At 37.0% G+C, this 14,132-nt stretch overlaps 1 protein-coding gene across 1 annotated transcript in view; it reads right to left on the bottom strand.

Annotated features, from left to right (window-relative positions):
- C9H1orf87 (chromosome 9 C1orf87 homolog) overlaps positions 1 to 14,132 on the bottom strand; it is an 80,682-nt gene that overhangs the window by 49,788 nt on the left and 16,762 nt on the right. The window contains exon 4 of the mRNA XM_004483872.2: positions 244 to 384. Coding sequence (XP_004483929.2) covers positions 244 to 384 — 141 coding nt within the window. The remainder of the gene's footprint in view (positions 1 to 243; positions 385 to 14,132) is intronic.

The raw sequence follows: 14,132 nt of genomic DNA, 5'->3' as shown, positions 1-14,132 counted from the left end.
CCTGAAAAGGAGAAAAATAGGAGGAAGTTCATTCGAGACATGTGGAGTGTGCTTGTGGGCTTCCCGTGGGAAGTTCCTAGAAAGCTGGATGGATATATGGATCTAGAGCTCTGGAAAGAAATCTGGTGTACATCAGTCCATTCTCAGACTTTCATATTACCTACTCCACATAAAAATATACAGTCAACAAATAATATACCTTCATCCACAATAGAAAACAACTCAACAATTCAGTATACGCACCTCATGTACATCAGAGCTGCCCCTCATCATGTGTGTCAAGGACCAGTCTCTACGCTTTCTCCTGGGAGGGCCATGGATGTAGGATAGGGATTGGTCTCCAGTAGGTACAGAGATACAATGAGCATTCACCTGATTGGGAATCTGAAAGAAACAAAGACAAATATGTGCAAGGAGCAGAAGAGGAGGGAGAGAGGAGTTAGAAAGAAGAGAGAATATGAATGAGTCAATCATTATTTTAAAATACATTCCCAGTTCCAAATGAACCTCAGCTTACTTTCATCCCAATAGCATGTGTTCCACAGAACATTAACAATTAGATACTGCTTAATTTTTGCAAGAAAGAAGGTGTCTGAGACATGCAGAAAAAAAAAACAGTAGAACATAAAGTGTTTGAAAGCAAATATGATGTTCTTATTAGAAATAAAGGCATCCTTAGGATGTAATTAGCAGGTTCAGGAAGGTCAGCAAAGGCAATTGTGAGCCTTGTTAAGAATGGAATAGAAGATATTACAAAGCCCAGAATATTATATTCCAAGAGCAATGTTATTAAAGGTTATAATGGAATGAATGATGAAACAAGGATCAATAAAATCCCATTCCCCTTGCCCTTGAACATGGTTATTTTTAATATCAGGTAATTGAAAGGAGAGATGAACACTGAGTATCTGAACTCAACTGATGGTCATGTTGCATAACCTATCACTATGGATAGCAACCTACAGAAGCTTTATAGTCACGAAATATTTTAACAAAAATCCAAGAAGCTCTAGTGAGTGAGCAGAGACTGGGAAAGTTGACAGAGAGTACGAGAATAGGTTTAAAAATAACGAGTTATTTATGGGGTATGTATTTTGTGCAAGACTGTATGAGTGCTTTGCTTACATCATTCAATTTAATTCTTTCAGCAACCCAATGAGGTAGGCAGTATTAACTCCTTTTATATATATATATATGCATTTGGAAAGCTGAAGCTTGCAGAACTTAAATAACTTTATTCCTTCATTTAACAAATACTTATGGCTTGCCTAGTCTGGGCCAGGCACTGTCCTAGGCCCTACAGTGAACAAAACAGATCTGCTCCCTGCTCTCACGGTACTTGCAGATGGTGGGAGGTACAAGCAACCATAAAAGTATAATGTGGGGTGACAAAGGCCACTATCAAAACAGTCCAGACATCCACCTACCTTGGCCTTGGCAGTTGGGTAAGGCCTTCTGGAAGCAATGACATCAAAATTTAGGCTTGAAATATGAGTTACATTTAAGTTTGAAGGAAAGAAAGAACATTTCAGGAACTAGATACAGAAAACCCCAAAGGCATACATGCATGTAAAAGAGAGGTGGATACTTTCAGAGAATTAAAAGTAGTTCATGTTCACCTGGTGGGAAGATGAAAAAGAAAAGTCTGGAGGGGAGGGAGGCAGAAGAAAGAGGGCTAATGGCTTTGTAAGCCTTGTTAGTGCCTGTGCTTTATCCTGGGAGTAATGGGGAACCATGGAAATGCTTTTAGCAGAGCAATGACTAGATTAGACTTGTCCAAAATTTATTCCTTAGGAAATTGTGAAGATAAGATTCAAACCCTGTTCTTCATTCTCCCAGGATGAGAGAGATTCAACATTTAGTCCACAAAGCAATTTCACTCTACAAAAATATTTGGTTAGGTAGTTCAGACATGCTTCAGATGTCTTGTATCTATTATAATGTTTTTAGCAAATTATTTGCAACATAAAATATTTGTTTTCAGCCACTTCTAAATGATTTCCTGCCTCTGAGAATTCATACATTTCTATATAGTGGTATTCTAAAGTAGCAGTTATCAATACTTTATTTCAATACAGTATTTTTATTTTTACTTTTATTTAAACAACATAAGTTATTGAATGTTTTTATTTTGGCCCCAGATACAGACTCAGGTGGACAAGGCAGGTTTAATTCTTGCCCTCGTAGATATTTGGGCCATGACTTCACAGACTAAATATTATGTCCCTATAGATGGAAAGGGGAAATATATTTTACTCCTTAAAAATGCTGTGAAAAATGAGCATTATGATGTATATAAAATATTTTGTAAATTCTAAGACTACATTATGAATTTATTTGTTATTTTTTGGGTGCCTCCCTCCCACAGAATATGAGCGCCTTAGGGGTGGGAACTCTGTACTGCTGACTCCCAGCCTGAACACAGCGCTGAATCTGGTTCATAAAGAAAGTGTCACAGATGCTGCTGATGTCTTGTTCAGGTCAAGGGTATGCTGGTACTCAGATTTCTCCCTTTGCTGATATAAACCTCTATGCACTGTGGTTTGTCAAAAGCAGAGCGCTTTCCTAAAGGGTCAAAGAGAAAACATGGAAGTTTTGTTCAAGATCCACCGTATCTCTGATCTCAGGAGTAGCTACAAGTGTCTGGCACCAAAGATTTCTCTCATTTGCTTTACTTTGAATGACAGAATACTTTTGGGGAAGATTCAATAGCCTGCAATGATAGTTTTGTGATGTTTACCTAAAATAATAGGTAAAAATGAAGTACAGAAACTTAAAACAGACTTAATAATACATCTTGGGGTGGTGGAATTTACAAATGTTGGAAGTATAAACAATTATTTCAAAGAGTGTATATAAATAAAATGGTTTTTAAGATAAGGACAAGCTGAGCACAAGAAATTGTCTTAGTATTGTGCGATAGATAGCTGTGACTTGAGAAAGAATTTCCAGAGACCAGATCAAATGCAGATTTGAAAACTTCTGTTTTTCAAACACTTAAACCAAGGTCTTCACGTCCTCAAGAAAACTGTTAAATGGCTCAAAAAAGGGTTCTAGTGATAATGAAAAAAACAAGGCAAAAATTTCATGTGAAAAGTTTCAATACAATTTTTAAAGAAACATGGAATTTGAAAAGAAGTAATATTTCCAAGTTGATATTATGCAAAATATGTGATTATAATACATGCTATAACAAAACTAATACCAAAAACATTAAAAGTAATCAATTGACTGTTTTATCTGATTGAAAAATTATAATTTCTTTACATTTTAACTTACAATTATGAAAAATTTCAAATATAAGCACATGTAGAAAGAATATAGAATGAAACTCCATATACTCATCACCAAACTTCAATTATCAACTGACAGTACTATTTTATCTATACCCACACCCACATCACCCCACCAGAAATGATGGGAACTCCACACAGCATATTATTTCAAAATATAGTTCTCAAAGTGTGGCCAGAAGTCTCAGCTTCACTCAGAATTGGTTAGAAAACAAATTCTGATAGCCTACCCTAGATCTACTGAACCAGAAACCCTGGGGGTGTGGCCAGCAGTTTAAGCTTTAACAAGTCTTGCAGTAATTCTGATGCATGATGATGAGAAATATAAAAATAATAACATTATCTTGCTTAAAATATTCTTTATTAATAAAAATTATCCTTTAATATAATCAAATGTCCAGTCAGCATTCATATTCCCCCAATTATCTGATAAATGCTATTTATACAATTTGTCAATTCAAAACAAAAACCAAATGAGATCCATATATTACAATTTGTTGATGTCTCTGGCCTTTTTTTTTTAAACATATATAGATCCCTCCTTTCCTCTCTCACTTCCTTGTTTCCTCCCTCCCTCCCTTCCTTCCTTCCCCTAAGCTGTGTTATCTGCCTTATACAGTTTTCCACAGTCTGGATTTAGTTGGTTGCATCATTATAGTGTTTAACATTTTTCTGTCCCCACTATTTCTTGTAAAATTTTATAGAATCTTGATAATATTCACATTTATTTATTTTTTAGCAAGGTTATTTCATAGGTGGTATATTTTATCATAGAAGGAAATGCTACTTGGCTGTCTTTTTGTGATGTTAGCAGGCACTGATGCTCATTGCTCAAATCTATTATTTCATTAAGGCTTTGAAAAATGGTAATATTATTACTTTATCATTACCTCATTTATTAACAGGAATATTTCTATAAAGGAAAACTTCCTCTCATCAAAATTTGGTTACCTAAGATAACCAAATAGTCTTTCCTTTACTAAGTGGTTTTCAAAATAATGACTTTTCCCTAACATTCTTCAGAGGTGGGCGATTTTTTAAAAGAATCACTGTGACATCACTGATTTAAATATATTTGATGTATTTCAAACTATTACAATTATTATATTTATTGACACCTGAATTGTCCCAACTTTGGCTAGTGGGAACTGGGGCATTTTTGACAATATTTGAGAAGCCTTTGATATGGGCATTGCTTTGGGTAAAAATGGATGTTCCAGGGTCAAACCTAGAATCAGCTTTTGGAATTTTCAGGAACGTGATGCTGGTGCAAGGGTGCTCATTGCTTTTGGGGTGGTTATTGTTTTTAAGCTTTTTCAGGGGACAGAGATAGGAAACACATGTTTTTGGAAGTTCATACTTATATTTCCAGTTAAAATGTAGGGCTGCAGAGGTTTTATATAATTTCATCAATATTATATCTATATCTTATTTCTCCTACACTAAAAGTCCAAAGTACAAATAATAAGATAATGACTCATTTGCTTTATCCTACAATGTACATACTGAGGAACAACTTCAGCATAACAGTTACTGAAAGATTTTAAGAATTTTTTTTTAAAAAATATGTTCCTTAGGTTATATATTCTACTAGGGACCCACACTGAAGCCCTTGTGTTTCAAAGTCATTTAAAATAGTTTTACTCTGTTTGTTTTTACTCCAAATTAATATACAGTCAGGTTCACATCTTCTCCTCCAATATATTCCTCTCCTACATTTAATTAGGATTACTTATATGACAAGTGGAATAGGGTAGAAATGGTATTTCACTTCTGAGATTAGGTTATAAAAGACACTGTGACTTCCATTTTGATTGCACATATTCTCTCTCTGGTTCTCTCTCCGATCACTCATTCTGTGGGAAGCTAACTGCCATGCCATGAATGGCCCTAGGGAGAGGCATAAGTGGAAAGGAACTGAGATGGCTACGACCAGCAAGATACTGAGGACTCTGTCAATAGCCACATGAATGAGACCGAAAGCAGATCCTCCACTTGCAGGACAAGCTTTCAGGTGACTACAGTCCTGGTGGACGTCTTGACTGAAATTTCGTGACAAACCCTAAGCCAGAACTACCCCGATAAGCAGCACTTGATTTTTTTTTTTTAAGATTTATTTATTTCTCTCCCCTCCCCCCACCCCAGTTGTCTGTTCTCTGTGTCTATTTGCTGCATGTTCTTTGTCCGCTTCTGTTGTTGTCAGCGGCAGGGAATATGTGTTTCTTTTTTTGTTGTTATTGTGTCATCTTGTTGTGTCAGCTCTCCATGTGTGCCGCACCATTCCTGGGCAGGCTGCACTTTCTTTTGCGCTGGGCGGCTCTCCTTGCAGGGCACACTCCCTGCATGTGGGGCTCCCCTATGCGGGGAACACCCCTGTGTGGCAGGGCACTCCTTGCGCACATCAGCACTGTGCGTGGGCCAGCTCCAAATGGGTCAAGGAGGCCCGGGGTTTGTACCGTGCACCTCCCATGTGGTAGACGGACGCCCTAACCACTGGGCTAAGTCCTCTTCCCTGCACTTGATTTTTGTCCGCAGAAACAGTGTGAGATAATACATTTGTTGTTTTAAGCCTGCTAAGATTTGGGATAATTTGAAATGCAGAAATAAATCATTAATACAGGTTTATGTAGTTTACTGTGTATTTTGTTCATAGGAATTACTTTAAACATTTATCTTTGTTTTATAATTATGTAAAATATTTACATATTCCTAAAGCCAAATTTATAAAACAAGATATATTCAGAGATGTATGACTTCTATCCTTGATGCTCTGGATAGATGATAGATAGATAAATAGTTAGATAGGTAGATATTACCAGGTAGCATAATCTATACATTTTTCTCTTCCTTGCCTTTATTAAATTTATAATATATCCACTTAATTTTTCCATATGGTGGTATATAGTGAAACTTATAAATCTATGATAGATAGACAGATCTAGCAATATATAGTGATATTCCTCATTTCTTTTTATAGTTTCATAGTATTCCATTGTCTGGATATATCTTAGTTTATTCAACCAGTCCCTTCTTGCTGGGTATTTATGTTATGTCTACTCTTTTGATATTACATGTTGTCTTAGTTTACCAAAGGCTGCCAATGCAAGTACCAGAAATGGGTTGGCTTTTATAAAGAGGATTTATTTGGGGCAAAAACGTACAGTTCTGAGGCCATGAACGTCCAAATTAAGGCATGAGTAGAGGTGCTTTCACAGAGGTCCTGCCAAGCAATGAAGCAAGATGGCTTCCAATCTCTGCTGAGGTCTCTGCCTTCCCCCTCTAGAATCTACAGCTCCAAGAGCTCAGATGTGACAGCCAGGCATAGAGCTTGTCTCTTCCAGGCCTCCTCTTTCAGTCTTTCTGGGATTCTCTGCTTTTTCAGCAGCTGTAGGTGATGGAGTCCTCTCTCACATGGCAAGATAAAAACTGGTGGCTTCCTTTATTTGTGCTTCCATTTATATCAGACCCTGCAAGAGGGCAGACACCCAAGCTGGTTCATGCCTCACTGATGTAGTCCAATTAAAAGCATCACACACCCACAGGAATAGGTTAGTTTAATAATGTAATCTTTTGGTGACTCTGGGGGGATTCACCAAAATTCAAACTGTCACCCAAGTAGTGTTGCAATGATTAACTTATATAAATATTTTTAACATTTTCCCAATGCATCTTTGGGATAGATTTTGGAAAGTAGGAATTTCATGTCAAAAAATAATTAATTATTGCTAAATTTCCTTCCAAAGCAGTTGTTTCATTAAAATTTTCAGAATTTTTGCGTATCTAATAGGTGAGAAATCATATTTCAGATCAGTGTTAATTTACATTCCTCTTATTAAGAACGAGGTTACATGTTTTGATATGTTTACAATTATTTTTCTGTGAACTGTCTGTCCATTTCATTTGTCCATTTCCTTAATGACTTATTGTCCTTTTACCTCTTTATTTTTACATAGATTTTATGTTAAGGATTTATGTATGATATGTTGAGGATTTTTTCCGAGTTTGTCATGTGTTTGTGTACCTTGCTTACATGTGTTTTCCCATATATTTACAGTCAAAAATATTACATTTTTATTATTGCATATGTATTTTGAGCCATAGCTAAAAAAGTCACAACCAGATTATAAAGAAAAACTACCTTTGTTACCTTTGTTTACTTGTACTACTTGTAAAGTTTTATTTTCTACATTTGAATCTCTGATCCACTTGGAAATATATCGCAATACACACCATATACAGGTAAGGCAGATGAGGAATAGACCCACTTTAATTTTCCTCTGTGACTATTATGGGTTGAATTGTGCCCCTCCCTCCAAATATGTCCTAATCCCTGTCCCATTAATGTGACCTTAATTGGAAATAGGGTCTTTAAAGACATGATTACTTGAAATGAAGTCCAACTGATTAGGGTAAAAGCCCTAGTCCAATATGACTGGTGTCCTCATAAGGGGATACTGTGAACTTAGAGATAAGAGAAGACAACTATATAATGACTGAAGCAGAGATTGAAGTGCTGTGAATCAAGGCATGTCAAGGATTGCTGACTGTAGTAGTTTGGTATTATTTATGAATTCCAAAAAATAGACATCGGATTATGTTTGTAAACTCGCCTGTTTGCACTTTAGATTGTATTGGATTGAGAAGTTTCACTTTTACTTGATTAAATAATGATTAAGGCTTTGATTGGGCCACATCAGTAGAATGTTGAGTCCCCAGGGACTGACAGAGAAAACTACATGGAAGAGCAGAGGAGTTAGTTGGAACTTTGATGCTGGAGTTTTGATACTGTAGCCTGGAAAGTAAACATGCAGGAGAAACAGATACCTGAGGAAACACAGAGGCCCTGGGAAGAAAGGCAAGCCATTCACTAAGAGTTTACAGTTGACCACGTGGAGAGAGGAAATCAGCTGAGCCCAGAGAGAATCGAGCCCTGGGAGAGAGACGACTTATCCCAGCCCACAGCTGATATTGGAAGAAGCTGGGACCACAGAGCCTTAAGAGGAAGAAGGCAGCAGCCATCTTGCTCTAAAACATGGCAACAGACTTTGGTGAGGGAAGTAACCTACCCCAAGTAAATATCTTTTATAAAACCAACAGAATTCTGGTATTTTGCATCAGTACCCCTTTGGGTGACTAACACACTGGCAAACAAACTGAGTGATGTACAGCAATGAAGGATTCTCCCTAATAAGTTTCAAAGGAAGCTTTGTCCTGTTGACACCTCAATTTCTTGATTTCAGACTGTCAGTCTCCAGAACTGTAAGCCAATAACTTTTTATTGTTTCAAGCTGTAGCAGTTTGATATGGTTCATGAATTCCAAAAATAGATATTGGATTATGTTTGTAAACTGGTCTGTACCTGGGCATGATTAAATTATGATTAGGGCTTTGATTGGAGCACATCAGAACAGTGTTGAGTTTCCACCCCTTGGTAGGTGGGGACTCACAGATAAAAGACATGAGTTTCCACCCCTTGGTAGGTGGGGACTCACAGATAAAAGGACAGAGTTGGAGTTTTTTGATGCTAGATTTTTGATCTGGAGCCTGGGAAGTGAGAAGAACACAGAGGAGTAGAGACGACTCCTTAGACATGGCAGAAGCCCGAGAGAGAGAAACAGAGATGGTCACCTAATACTCTACAGCTGGCCTTGTGGAGAGAGGCAAAGCCTAGAAGCCTCATAGTCTATCGCTGACCTTGTGGAGAAACTAGAGGAACTGAGCCTGGAGAGAAATGACCCCGGGGAAGAGAGAAACCCACGAAGACTGAACCCTGGCAGACGTCAGCAGCCATCTAACTCCAACATGTGGCAAAAGACTTTGGTGAGGGAAGTAAATTATGCTTTATGGCCTGGTAACTATAAGCTTCTACCACCAACTGATTTCTGGAATTTTGCATTAACACCTCTTTGCATGACTAATACACATGCCTGCAGGTTTGTGATACTTTGTTATGGCAGCCTTAGGAAACTAAGACACATACAATTACCCCAGTATGATTTATTAAAAAGTCCATTTTTCCCATACTAATTTGAGATGTTGCCTTTATCATATACAAAATGATTATGCCATTGGGTCCATTTCTGAATTTTTCTGTTCAGTTTATTTGGTCTTTCATCTATTCTTGTTTTAGTATCTGGTATAGGTAGCCCCATGCATGTGGCTCTTCTTTTCATGATTTTCCTGACTATTCTTGCTTTTTATCTTTCCAAATTGCCTTTAGAAGGAATTTGGCTAGCTCCAAACAACAATAAAACAAAATAAAACCTGATACTATTTATATTGGAATCACATTATATTTAAAAATTACCTCAGGGAGAATTGACATCTTGATAGTCACATTTTCTGTATGTGAACAGAATATGCCTTTCCATTTGTTCAGATCTATTCTTGTGTCTTTCTGGAGTGTTTTTATTTTTTCTCATAAAGTTTGGGATATTTCTTATGTTTATGTCTAGGTATTTTATTTATTTATTCATTAATTAGTTATGCATGCATTTATTTGCTATTGCAAATGGTCCCCTTTCTTCCATTTTCTTGTCTAACTTGTTTTTGTTTATAGGTAGGTATACATACATATACATGCCATTGATTGTGTGGATTGATTTTAAAACTTTGGTTTGAAAATTGTTATTGTTTTGTAGTTTTCCATTATTAGTTTTGAGAATTTTTGATGTATAATATCTTCTGAAAATAGATTGTTTATATCTCTTTCTTTCTAATCATGATGTCTATAATTGCTTTCTCTTACTTAATTGCATTGGCTAATACCTCCAACATAATTTTAAAAACCAGTAGAGATAGTGGGTACTCTTGACTTCTTTCAGACTTTAATAGAAAAGCCTCAAGTGTTTCTCCATTAAGTAAGACATTGCCTTTGGACTGAGGTTATTACTGCAAAGACATTTTAGAAAAAAATGAATAAGGCTCAATTTTCGTTCTCAGGGGCATTATACACAGACAAAGAAACAGCATATTTTAATAGTATAACAACAACCACCATGAAACAACCACAGATTGATTTTGAAGTACTAGAAGAAACAGTAAGCTCAGTCTTGGAGCTCAGATAATGATGCTTCTTGGTAGAACTGATAACTGAGTTGATGCTAGTATGATTAGGAATTAACCAGCTGAAGATGGCGAGAAGAACATCTCACACAAAAAGAATATTATGGGCAAAGAATAGGAGATGAAAGTAACACAACTCTACTTGAAGAAGAGAAACTCAGTTTAAAGAAAAGTGGGGATGGGAGAGAAGTGGAGAGTAGATAGTTGTTTTAGTTTCCTAGGTTATTCATGCAAATGCTAAACACAAAGCAAGGCTAAACCAAATCTGCTATCAGTGGCCCACCACAGCTGAACCCAACTGAGATAAGTAAAAACTGCCATAGCTTACAGGTAGATGTGAGAATAAATGATTAATGATGTAAATGAAGGAATATTGGGATGATTTGTTACACACCAATATTATCACAATAGCTTCCCAATACAGTGAGGGAAGCTTAGAGACAGGAAACAGTTTGAAGATAATTGAAATCATCTAGTCTGACAAGGGTAATGACACAGAAACTGAAGAAAGGATAGTTTTGAAAAACAGGAAAGAGGTAGAATTTAATGAACTCAGTGATTGATTGGATATCAGAGTTAGGGAGAGAAAAGAAGAAAGGTTAATGTCCAGGCCTCTTGCTTGCACAATTGGGAGAGTGGTGGGGTCATTCTTTGAGATGCAGAGCACAGGAAGAAGAAAGAACAGGATCAAAGGTTCTGCTTTGAATGTTTTGAATCTGAATTAATGATACACATCCAAGTGTCCTTGACATCTGTCTATTCATCTATACCATGGGGTTAACACCAGTTGCCTTGACTTACCTCACTGGGCTATTGTGGAGAACAAACAAAATAAAGGATGGGAAAGGGCTTTAACAAGAACACAACATAGAAATCAATTGTCATAATTATTAAAATTAAAGCTAACACCTTCGTTTTCATGTTGCCAGATGCAAAAAGTACACTCCAATTTTATTTTTGAAACTGTGCTACTGGCTTTGTTGCTAGTCACACATCCTTTTTTTATTTTATTTTATGAGAGACAGCAGAGCTGATGCTTCTGGGAAACAATATAAACAATATTTGTATTTTCAAAAACTTATCCTTAATGATTGGATTTTGCAAGCAAAAAGATAATAGAGCTGGCAGTCAGAGGAGCTATCCCTTTTTTCTTGTGGGGACTTGGTCAAATAATTTAAGCCCTATTGACCTTTCATTCTGTATTTATGAAATGAAGGTTTATACTTGTCAATTTCTAGGATCTCTTACTGATCTCACTTACCATTAAACTATTGATTCTCTTAACATTTTCAGTTTTATTTACCTCCTACTAAGCATACTCTTCAAATTTGATCTGTAATTTGGAAAAGAGTTTCACACTTACTCATCCTCACCCACGTTGGCTCAATCTTTATCAGCAACATTTCTTTTGGAACACATTCAGCCAGTCCAGATTGCCTGCTACATCCCAGGCAGGAAAGCTTATTTTCATCTATGTGTGAGGGATAAGGATCTAGTAGGAGTTCTGATTCATTTGCTTCTTTTACTGCAGCAGGTTTCCGTTTACCACTTAGTCAAGGTGGTAATGAGGGTCTCTGTACCAGGCAACTGTGGCTGCCATCTGGCAGGCCGGCTCCGTACACGCGGCAGACAGAACCAATTAGTCAGTCCCCCACACCTCCCACGAGACCTTCCTGTGTTTGGTGCCTGGGTGTTAGCCCTCCTTAGCCTCCCACAAGAAATCTCATTGAGTTCTGGGAGGGGAGAGGCACTCCATCTCCCTCTGGTACTACAGAGCTAGCAAAGAAGCAGCTCTGTCATGGAGGGGTCCAAGAATCCTTTACCCAATGTACTTTCTACCCATTAAATGTGTAATGGCAGAGTCCATGGCAGGAATGTATAGTTTGATGGGTAAGAGGAGTGTCGAGAAACAGATTTCTACTTATAAGAGACAAACTGGAAATGACCTAAATGCCCATCATAAGGGCTTTTAGAAATTAACCATATTATAGCTATAGCAAGGAATGGATACTTTGGTAAGGACCTAGAGGCTGAGCTTAAAATGATCTGCCTCTTCCCATCTTTATGACCTGGTACTGACCTCTCTGTTTCTTAATTCCCTCAAGCATGAACTGAAGATAATAGATAAGAGTTCCCATCTATTGGGTACTTGGGAGTAGTCAATTGTTATGTATATAAAGTGCTTAGAAGAGAATCATAAAAGATGATGCTTAGGGATGCATTTTTTTTTAGTGCCAAGGAGTAATTATTGATATGAAGTCAATCAAGCAGGATAATCAAAGGTATTTCATTCTATACGTCTATGCAGTGGGAAAATAGACCACTATGTTAACAGCAGTTTTCCTTGGTTGATTCTTACTTTCTTCTTACTTTTATTTATAATCGCCTCCATTTTCCAAGATTTCTACATGATTAAGTAATATTTTATATTTAGAAAGTTTTACAAAATATTTAAATACAGAAAAAAAGGAAAGAAAATCTTTTTTTTTTTTAAAGTGCTGTTGGAATTTTTATTGGGATTGCATTAAACCTGTTTATCAACTTGAGTAGAATTGACATCTTAATGATATTTAGTTTTCCAATCCATGAACTCAGATTGATTTTTAATTTATTTAAGCCTTCTTTGATTTCTTTTAGCAATGCACTGTAGTTTTCTGAATACAGGTGCTTTACATCCTTGGTTAAGTTTGTTCCTAAATATTTTATTCTTTTTATTTATTTAATTAATTAATTAATTAATTAATTCCCCTCCCCTCCCCCGGTTGTCTGTTTTCTGTGTCTTTTTGCTGCGTCTTGTTTCTTTGTTTCTTTGTCCGCTTCTGTTGTCGTCAGCGGCACGGGAAGTGTGGGCGGCGCCATTCCTGGGCAGGCTGCTCCCTCCTTCACGCTGGGCGGCTCTCCTTATGGGTGCACTCCTTGCGCGTGGGGCTCCCCTACGCGGGGGACACCCCTGCGGGGCGTGGCACTCCTTGCGCGCATCAGCACTGCGCATGGGCCAGCTCCACACGGGTCAAGGAGGCCTGGGGCTTGAACCGCGGACCTCCCATGTGGTAGAAGGACTCCCTAACCACTGGGCCAAAGTCCGTTTCCCAGAAAATCTTGATAAACATTTTATCCCCACACTTATAAGTAACATACACCATCAAACTTTTGTCAATGGTGAATAGAAATAACAATGACATTTACCTTGCAAGGTTTATTCCAAGGAGCAAATGAAAATATTAATCTGAAAGCACCTAGTCAATAATAGTTGCTCTCTAACTCTAATATTATTGCCAAGTTTATCCTTGGTGAGGGACAATAACAACACAAGAATAAATATAATTTAATGCCAGAGTTGAAATTTGAAAAAACATTCAGAAATCTTTAGAAATCCATAATAGGTTATTTTACCTTCGCAGATTCATTATCTCCTGCTCCATCTAGGGCCTAATTTCAAGGACACATCATGGGCAAGCAAGATGAATAAATTAAATAGGGATTAGTTGCCCAGAGTTCCGCCTTAAGTTGAGCCACTAACATTTTGAGCAAGTTACTTTAATTTCTGGACCTCAGTGTCCAATTACACATTGTAAAGTATAATCTTGGGTCCATTGCTAGGCTGTTAACTGCTCCTAAATTACAGTCCTTTCCATAATTCTTATGAGCAAAAGATCACAATTCCATAGGTTTTTATTTTCCCATATGACTAAAGACTTGCTAGTATCAGAGTAATTTAGTAAGGACTATTAACATTATAAACTAAAAATAATTATGTTAGAGTTTACTGCAGAC

The sequence above is a fragment of the Dasypus novemcinctus genome, chromosome 9 (assembly GCF_030445035.2).
Source record: "Dasypus novemcinctus isolate mDasNov1 chromosome 9, mDasNov1.1.hap2, whole genome shotgun sequence".
Taxonomy (NCBI): Eukaryota; Metazoa; Chordata; class Mammalia; order Cingulata; family Dasypodidae; genus Dasypus; species Dasypus novemcinctus.
The sequence above is the reverse complement of the archived record's forward strand: the minus strand, read 5'-3'. Positions and strand labels throughout refer to the sequence as shown.